Source organism: Leptonychotes weddellii, unplaced genomic scaffold (assembly GCF_054177405.1).
Source record: "Leptonychotes weddellii isolate Sample4059 unplaced genomic scaffold, ASM5417740v2 HiC_scaffold_7618, whole genome shotgun sequence".
In the NCBI taxonomy this organism is placed as follows: domain Eukaryota; kingdom Metazoa; phylum Chordata; class Mammalia; order Carnivora; family Phocidae; genus Leptonychotes; species Leptonychotes weddellii.
In genome coordinates, this window is record NW_028046282.1 from 1 (window position 1) to 9,316 (window position 9,316).

At 38.8% G+C, this 9,316-nt stretch overlaps 1 protein-coding gene across 1 annotated transcript; it reads left to right on the forward strand.

Annotated features, from left to right (window-relative positions):
• The first annotated feature begins 3,774 nt into the window (after positions 1-3,774).
• Positions 3,775-6,268, forward strand: LOC145719838 (putative inactive serine protease 58). Its single transcript, XM_081811434.1, has 3 exons — positions 3,775-4,029; positions 4,826-4,962; positions 5,354-6,268. The coding sequence occupies exons 1-3, from the start codon at positions 3,909-3,911 to the stop codon at positions 5,501-5,503; spliced, it is 408 nt and encodes a 135-aa protein (XP_081667560.1). The 5' UTR covers positions 3,775-3,908; the 3' UTR covers positions 5,504-6,268.
• The last annotated feature ends 3,048 nt before the right edge of the window (positions 6,269-9,316 follow it).

The window sequence follows — 9,316 nt, forward strand, 5'->3', positions numbered from 1 at the left end:
TACCTACTTTCTTGAGGGTTTTTATCAAGAATGGATCTGTATTTTGTCAAATGTTTTTCTGCATCTCTTGAGAGGATCAAAATGTTCTTATCCATTCTTTTATTAATATTGTGTATCACATTGATTGATTTGGGAATCTTAAACCACCCTTGCAGCCCAGGAATAAATCCTACTTGATTGTGGTGAATAATTCTTTTAATGTACTGTTGGATTGGATTTGCTAGTATCTTGTTGAGAATTTTTGCATCCATGTTCATCAGGGATATTGGCCTGTAATTCTCCTTTTTAGTGGGGTCTTTGTCTTGTTTTGGAATCAAGGTAATGCTGGCTTTGTAGAATGAGTTTGGAAGTTTTCCTTCCATTTCTATTTTTTAAAACAGTTTAGAAAATAGATATTCTTCTTTATTATCTTTATTTATTTTATTTTATTTTATTTTAAAGATTTTTATTTATTTATTTGAGAGAGAGAATGAGAGACAGAGAGCACGAGAGGGAAGAGGGTCAGAGGGAGAAGCAGACTCCCTGCTGAGTAGGGAGCCCGATGCGGGACTCGATCCAGGGACTCCAGGATCATGACCTGAGCTGAAGGCAGTCGCTTAACCAACTGAGCCACCCAGGTGCCCTATTTTTATTTATTTTAGAAAGAAAGAGCATGTGAGTGGAGGGGGGAGGGGCAGAAGGAGAGAGAGACTCTCAAGCAGACTCTGCATTGAACACAGAGCCTGATGTAGGGCTCAGTCTCAAGACCCTGTGATCATAACCTGAGCCAAAATCAAGAGTCAGTTGCTTAACTGACAGAGCCACCCAGGCACCCTGGTATTAACTCTTCTTTAAATATCTGGTAGAATTCCCCTGGGAAGCCATCTGTTTTGGTTACTGATTCAATTTCTTTGCTGGTTATAAGTCTGTTCAAATTTTCTATTTCTTCCTGTTTCAGTTTTGGTAGTTTGTATGTTTCTAGGAATTTATCCATTTCTTCCAGATTGCCCAGTTTGTTGGCATATACTTTTTCATAGTATTCTCTTATAATTGCTTGTATTTCTGTGGTGTTGGTTGTGATCTCTCCTCTCATTCATGATTTTATTTATGTGGGTCCTTTCTCTTTTCTTTTTGATAAGTTTGGTAGGGGTTTATCAATTTTATTAATTCTTTGAAACCAGCTCTTAGTTTTGTTGATCTGTTCTACTGTCTTGTTTCTATGTTGTTTATTTCCTGCTCTAGTCTTTATTATTTCCCTTCTTCTGCTGGCTTTAGGCTTTATTTGCTATTCCTTTTCTAGCTCTTTTAGGTGTAAGGTAAGGTTCTCATAGGCCTTCTTAGTTATAGTCCATCCATATCCCTCAGAGGGAACCACTATTCTCTTGTTTTTCCACCACAGTTTAGTTTTGCATGCTGTAGAGTTGCCTTAAGCTGAAGTTCACTCACTCTAATTTGCCTGAATCATCTATTTATCATGAACTCTTTTTTCAATATAAACTTATAAACATATTTTATGATAAATTGAATCACAAAATTTCTTAAGGGAAGGAAAAAAGAGAAATAGAGGAAGGATAAAAGAAAATATTAGAGGGCACCAGTTTTAGATATTAAATTAACACTGTAAGCACCAATGACTTCCCTTTAGCAAGAAAGGAGAATAATCTTAGCAACAGAAAAAGCCAATTTGACAAACACAGATGCACAAGAGAGTTACTACAACTGATTTAAACAATAAGTTGGGGCCTAACAATTCCATCAAGTTGTATAATTAAAACACCAGTTCTCATTAATTCCCAAGGTATGGAAATGGAGTGATAGGGGTCATTAAGTGATTTCTAATTTAGAAAGACAAGAGAGAAAGAATCTTAACATGAAGGTTTCTTCCCTTTCTGTTCTAATGTATCTGTCAAATGAACAATTTTGCTCTTGTCAAAAGTTCCTCCCTGTGGCCACTGAAACTTCATATTATTCTGGAGGAATTATGCCAATTGGAGAGATATCATATGAATTTAAACACAAAGGGAGCATGTGTTTGGTATAGAGAACCAAATAGACTGAGATGATCTAATGAGAAGTGCAACAATCAGTAAAAACAACTTGGCCAAAGACCAGTCATTCCCACCTGGGGGCCCAGCAAAATCCTTCACTGCAAGCAGATGAAACAAAGTATGACAGTTCTCAGGAACACAGCAAAACTAAGGAAAGTCCTTATAAAGTCTAATGTCTTGTAAAAGTGACCCAAAGCAAAATTTGTCTAAAGGATGTTGCTCTAATGAGAACTTTTAAACTTGTCAGTCCTTGGGCTTGGCTCAAGGATGAATTTATCAGGAATTATCAGACAGGGTGGCCGCCTTGGGTGGGTCAGTCAGTTAAGCATCTGACTCTTGATTTTGGCTGAGGTCATGATCTCAGGGTTGTGGGATCAAGCCCCATGTGGGACTCAGTGCAGAGTCTGCTTGTCCCTTCCCCTTCACCACCCCAGATAATTCCTGAAGGCACCATTCACATTATAGTCTATGTGAATGGCAACCCATTGGCTTGTACAATGCACAATCTGCATTCCTGTCCTATCTCTTTATTTTTATTTTAATTTTTAAAAAATGTTTATTTATTTATTCATGAGAGTCAGAGAGAGAGAGAGAGGCAGAGGGAGAAGCAGGCTTCCCGCCGAGCAGGGAGCCCGATGCGGGGCTCGATCCCAGGACCCCAGGATCATGATCTGAGCCGAAGGCAGATGCTTAACCATCTGAGCCACCCAGGCGCCCCTTTATTTTAATTTTTTAAGTATTTATTTATTTTGGAGAAGGAGAGCATGAGTGCGAGTGGGGGGTAGGGAAGGGGAAAGGACAAGCAGACTGCACTGAGTCCCACATGGGGCTTAATCCCACAACCCTGAGATCATGACCTCAGCCAAAATCAAGAGTCAGATGCTTAACTGACTGACCCACCCAAGGCGGCCACCCTGTCTTATCTCTTTAGACTTTATAACTCTCTACAAGGTGACAAAGACAGACTGAGAGACATATGGTACCGTTGTTAGGAGACAATATAATCTTAGCATTTGGGAGCTCAGCAAAACAATCGGTGCTCAGTACCAGTGTGGTACTTAATCTCACTCTTGTGGTTGGAGAAATCCCTGAGTGGGAGACTCAGGGGCCTCACTGGAGTGCCCTGTTCTGAATTTAGAGTCTTGAGCCATGTTAGTGAGTGGATCTCAACTGGATCTCAATGGAACATCTAGGATTTTTGACTTGTTTTTCCAAAGGACCACCAGAAAGCCCTGTTAATCCAGCAGTTTTGATAGACATGAGTAGAGCATAGTATATTCAGATGATTCTCCTTAGCTTTAGAATATTTAAACTCTCAAAGCTGTTACTCACTTCCTCTGTACAATTTCACATTTCCTATTCCCCTCAACTCCCAAAGGAGCCTCCCTAACAAAACCTACTAGTCTCATAAAAGCCTTGACTATCCATTTACATCCTTCTTTCTACTGTTTCTAGGTCTTGAATTGGAGCTTCTCTCTAGAATTATTCTAAGAGTAGAGTCTAAGCCATTGCATTGCTTAATTCCTGAAGGCACCATTCACATTATAGTCTGTGTGAATGGCAACCCATTGGCTTGTACAATGCACAATCTGCATGACCACATGTGGCAGCTACACATAAAGGATTAAGTGCATAAAAATGAGAGGAAAAGGCTAAATGGGTTACCATAGAAGGAAATTGTGTGTGTGTGTGTGTGTGTGTGTGTTTAGCCTTGGGATCTGGGAGTATTAATCTTTTTTCTCTTTTTCATTTTTCAGAGATCTTCAGATCATCTTTTATGGCAGTTCCACAAATCTTCGAGACTTTACTGGGGAGATTGTACCTTATGAGAGGATCATTATTCACCCAAACTTCACTGTTACCTCTCCTAAAGATGACCTCATGCTGATAAAGCTGCCTCTACCTTTTACCTTCTCCACCAAAATTTTTCAGTTGCCTACTCTCAAGAATGCAGTTAAAGATTGCTTGATTCACACTTGGTTAGACAACAAAGACTTTATTGGTGAGTGACTATCAAAAAGAAGAGTTAGTTCTTGGATATATTCACATCTTTAGGATTTCTAAGGAATTAGGGGAAGGAATTGGAACTTATAGGGCTAGTGCCAGATTTCTAAGCACATGTGTAAAGCTAGAAACGGAACAACAGTATTGACTTTCTAGAGTAGAAGTGATCTTAATTAGGGCTTTGGGAATCAAATCCTAAATCAAGGTGTTGCGTGAATGTATCACATTGGCACACACCACAGAGGGTAGAATCTGAGGTCTATGTTTGAGTATTGATTCTAACATTCATTATAGGTTTATGAACAAATTCTTTCACTTCTTGAATCTTAATTTGCAAATTGGTAAGAATCATATTTTCCCTTTACTTAATAGGAGTGATATTGTTATCAATTACAACAATGGTAGTAACTACCATTTGTCGATCACTACTTATGTACCAGGCATGAAGCATCCTATACATATTATATAGTCATCATCACATATCATGTAGATAAGTTTCCTTGGAATTTATATCTTATAAGACAGGAAACTAAGACTCAGGGAAATGAGTTATTCAAGATCATGAACTTGGCAATGGCAGAGCTTGGGTTCAGATCTTGTTTGATATGTGGAGTGTCTTTTCAGCAACCACCCCCTGATCCTGATCATCTGTCAGAGATGATAAATTGAGCAGGAGGATGTGTTTGATCCATGGTCGTTCATTCTTACTGAGAGGAAGCCCTGAAGGAGGAGGAGGCAGGGTGCCTTATGGAAAGGCAAACAGGAATCAAAGTCTCCTTATTTCTTGTGCTTAGGAAATTCAAACCATAAGCTGCAAAGAGTCAAGATTCAATTGAGCTCTAATATAAACTGCAAAAAATTACTGGGTGAAAAACTCCTTGAAGACATGTTCTGTATAGGACCCATGCTAGGAAGCCAAGAGCCCTGCAAGGTAAGTCTTCTTACCTCATTTGCCTCTAAGCTCAGTCTCTACTCTTTGGGTCTCTCATCCTTCTTCAAGGGGCTGGATTTTTCAGTCAGGCTATGAGTTCAGAGAGTAAGGTGGCTGAAGAATGATGACTCTTTCTTCTCCACCCTGTGATAGAGATGAAAGAAATAGATTTTGGGATGGAAAGCTATCTTCCAGCTACTGCTTGGAAATATCTGTGTAGGGATGACTGGGAGGTGTAGGGGTCATTAGTGCAATGGAAAGAAGCTTTCATACTGTATTCTTATATCTTGGACCCCTTTGCATGGCAAATGTAGTAGCTTTCATTTTTGTTCAGGTGTTGAGGAAATCTCAGGTGGGAAGGAATTTCTGATCCCTCTACTCTATCTGGCAGGTGGTCACAGCTGCACCAGCCATATGTGGCGGTGAATTACGAGGAATTTTGTCTTGGGAAACTGGATGTATTCTAACAGGATACACTGTTGTCTTCACTGACCTACACAGCTACATTCCATGGATCAAGAACATTATGTCTACAAAATAAGCTGATATAGAGTCCATTGACACCTTTACCTCCGAGCTGATCCACAGCAACCACATTATGTATCACAGTCCCAGTCTTTCCTAGGATCTAGGCTTGATTGGAGTTCCAAAAGAGATTGTTGACTCCTGGGTGTTGGCATGACTCTAGTCTCTTTAACTGCTTCTTTGCTTATTCCTAACTCATGACTTTTTATAACATTGAAACCATGAGTGCTGGTCAGGAAGTGGAATTCACCCAGGAATCTTTTTGGATTCTACCAACTCAGGTATTTCTGTTAAAATACTCTCTGCTTTATCTTAATGCAAAAAACAAGTGGAAATGAGGGATAATAACTACCAGAAGTCTATTTGGGCAAAGTGTAACCTTATAGCTGAGCAGTAATTTGCCAAAAGTTGGTCAGATGAGTAGTAATTTTTCTAATGACCAAGTGTCTTCTGTGTAAATGTGTGTGTGTGTGTGTGTGTGTGTATGGGTGGTTGTAGTTAGTTCCCGTTAGTTACTTAAAAGATCTATAGAATTCAGATTTGCTTAGGTTTACTGAGACCACCCAAAGGTCATTGTAATATTTGGAATAAATAAGGATTTCTGTATTTTGAACAAAAGCTGTAATGCATATTCATAAATGATAGGATGGGATTTTTTCCAATACATTTTCCTTCTGGTTTACTGCTTTTTATTTAAAATCACACATACTTGCTTAAAGGGGCACAAACTGGTGGAGTTCATGAGGATTTTGCCTTGGAGCTTTCATACATGCCTCTGAATACACCTTCTATATGGTGCATGCACTCATGAGCATACCCTTTCATCCACAAACACACTCAGAACATGCTTGTTATTCCAAAAATGTGTTTTCCACATACTATTTTTCATTAATCCATGAGAGATTAAACCAATTTTAAACTAAAGCCTATCCATTTTCATATAAAATATTGAACATTCAAGAAATTTGTCTCTGAAATGTGAAATGCATTTTTGTTTTGCCCCTTCCTGTGAATTATTGGGATTTCTTAAAATTCAAATTGCTATCCAGTTGATTAAATCACCTATTTTTACAGATTCACAAAACCAAAACATTTTACTTTTTAAGACTCTCATGGGGATCAGAGATAATGTGGGAAGTGCATTGTATGCAGAGAAACAATGTAGGAATTAGCAGCGGTTACTAATTTTGACAGTTTCCACCTCTTTCACCCTTTTGTTGCCTAGTTAATTCCTGCTACTCCTGGTTGCTAACAATCCTTTTCATCCTTGCCATATGCCAAGTTGTGTATTGTCATCAGCCAACTGAACTAGTTGCAAGCAAACTTTTTACTGGGGTGATCTTCCTAACAACCTACCCTGAGTCCTGTTCTCTCTTTTCTGGCCTCATGCTTACAGATCTTACTTTCTCCATTCCACTGTCATTGTTCCAGCCTGAGTCAGGTGTTTTAATTACAAGCCTTTTCTTATTGATTTGGTCATAAATTCTTCAATTTTGGGGTCTTTTTACTTCTTAATCTCTTCTGGACTTGGGTTTTTTATGTATGAGTTACCTTCTATCTTTCTCATCTCATTCCTCAATTTGAAACGGAAAAGGTAAGTCTATCTATCCAGCTGTCTGTCTTATCTACTATCATCTATCTATCTGTTTATCTATCTATCATCTATCATCATCTATCTATCATCTATCTATCTATCTATCTATCTATCTATCTATCATCTATCATCATCATTATCTATCATCTATCATCTATCATCTCTTATCTATCATCTATCTATCATCTATCTATCTATCTATCTATCTATCTATCTATCTATCTATCATCTAATCATCATCTCATCACCATCTGTGTATCTAACTGAGCCAGGACTGTTTATCACACTAATTTTTGGAGTGTGTGAATACTTTTCTAATTATCCTATCAATTTCACCTAAACTCCAATCCTGTATATGATTGATTCCAAAGACTTTTGACTCTTTTCTTTTCTTTCTTTTTCTTTTTTCCTTCTTCCTTCCTTCCTTCTTCCTTCCTTCCTTCCTTCCTTCCTTCCTTTCTTTCTCTCTCTTTCTTTCTTTCTTTTTCTTTCACTATTCTCCATTTTAAGTTAGTCTACTAAGAATTTCAGGTATCACATCCACCTTCCTCTCCTGACATGCCGACCAACAACTGCTCATTTTCTTTCTGGTTCCTTTTTCTCTTTACATGGGCTAGGGCTAATGTTGCATGACCGTCTCTGTACTTTAAATACTTTTCATTTAAATGGATCCCTGATACCAAGCTACAGATTTCAGTACCATAATTGGAGAACACAGGAATGCTTGCCCTGTTTGGTCCAGGGATGGCTTTTCTCTGCACTCTGGTTCCCTATCCTGTCTCCAACCTTATGATTCAGTCATGTCTGACCTTCAGATCAGGAGGATGGGGATCACCTCTTGGGTACATAATTTTATTTATATAGTATTTCAAAGATCCCTTCTAAACTCATGTGTATATGTTACATATTTGGCTTTTATTTACCCCTCAGTGTGATTATAGGTCTTCATTTCTATTGGTTCCCTGCATTAACTCTTGTAAGCTCACCATATTTATTACACATACTTGCCTACCATTTACATGCTTCTGACATCACAACTTTTCTTCCTCAGTCCATGTCCTTCTTTGGAAATACGTAGGGGATTAATACTCAGTTTCAGTAGACTGTGATTCAGTTCTTAGCCTAGAATTAACAAACTGTAAATTTGGAAAATCAATGAGCTTTGGTTTTTAGATTTGCTTTATCTATAAACAAAAGAGTTAGACCTGGTGATCTTGGTGGTGGACACTCACTGCCCTCCCAGCGTCTGCTCCACCCCTCCTCTGTTAGGTCACAGTCATGCTCTAGGGTGTGGTCTGCATTGACAAACTTATCAGTGAACTCCCTGAGTTTGGTTTGGGGATGGATGCATGATGCACTTTGGCTTATTAAACATCAGTCCCTCTACATTCAGTGCTGAGATAACATTGTAATGAGCTATTGTTGAGACCTTGTTTTGGGCATTGTGGCAGGTGAATGAGACAGAGCAGAGTTGCTGCTGTCACTCGGCAACCAGCAGGGAAGCTGCCTGAGGATGAAGTGCATCCACAGAGGAGGTCAAAACAAGAGAATTGCCCAGAAATGTAGCTGAAGTCCTGATAAAACCATTCCAGAATTTAAGTCTTCTCTCTGGATATTTTTTAGTTATATAATCCACTATGAAATTCCTCTCAGTGTTTAAGACAACTTGAATTGGGCTTTCCATTGCTATAATTAAAAATATCTCAAGATACAGTTTCCAAAGTTCCTTCTGTCTCTGTCATCAATCTAGACCAATGTGTGCTAAGTGTTTTATATATTCATTCTTATTAATTTTCATGGAATACATGTGGAGTAATTTTTATTAGACACAAACATTCTGCATCTCCTCAGATCTTCTCAACTGCCTCTTTGTTTTCAAAGGCTTTGCCTGTCTCCTTGATCATACTGCTACCACCTTTTTGGGGCTCTGTAAACTGGCTGGAGGCTGAGTTGAAGCTCTCAGCATGGATAGCTCTCATGCCCATAAGCTGAACCTATCCATGCCAAGTTACCACACTAATTTAAAGCTTGTATACAAAGGCACACTTTCAGGCCTTAGTTTGGGTTTTCTGAGTGACTGTTAAGGGGAAGATGGTTATCATCATGAAATCTGAGTAGTTATAACCTGGGGTATGAACCTTGATGAATGAGAAATGAGAAGGGGGAGCCAGACAAACTCCCACTGTTCTCGCCCTTCCGTGGGTTGCTCTGAGGTATGGGTTTGTCTCTCCTCTC

Excerpts from the sequence above, each read along its gene's own strand:
- LOC145719838 (XM_081811434.1), top strand. The coding sequence starts at position 3,909 with ATGCTGATAAAGCTGCCTCTACCTTTTACCTTCTCCACCAAAATTTTT. Across the intron at positions 4,030-4,825 it reads AGACAACAAAGACTTTATTG|GAAATTCAAACCATAAGCTG; the intron begins GTGAGTGACTAT and ends TCTTGTGCTTAG. Across the intron at positions 4,963-5,353 it reads GAAGCCAAGAGCCCTGCAAG|GTGGTCACAGCTGCACCAGC; the intron begins GTAAGTCTTCTT and ends TCTATCTGGCAG.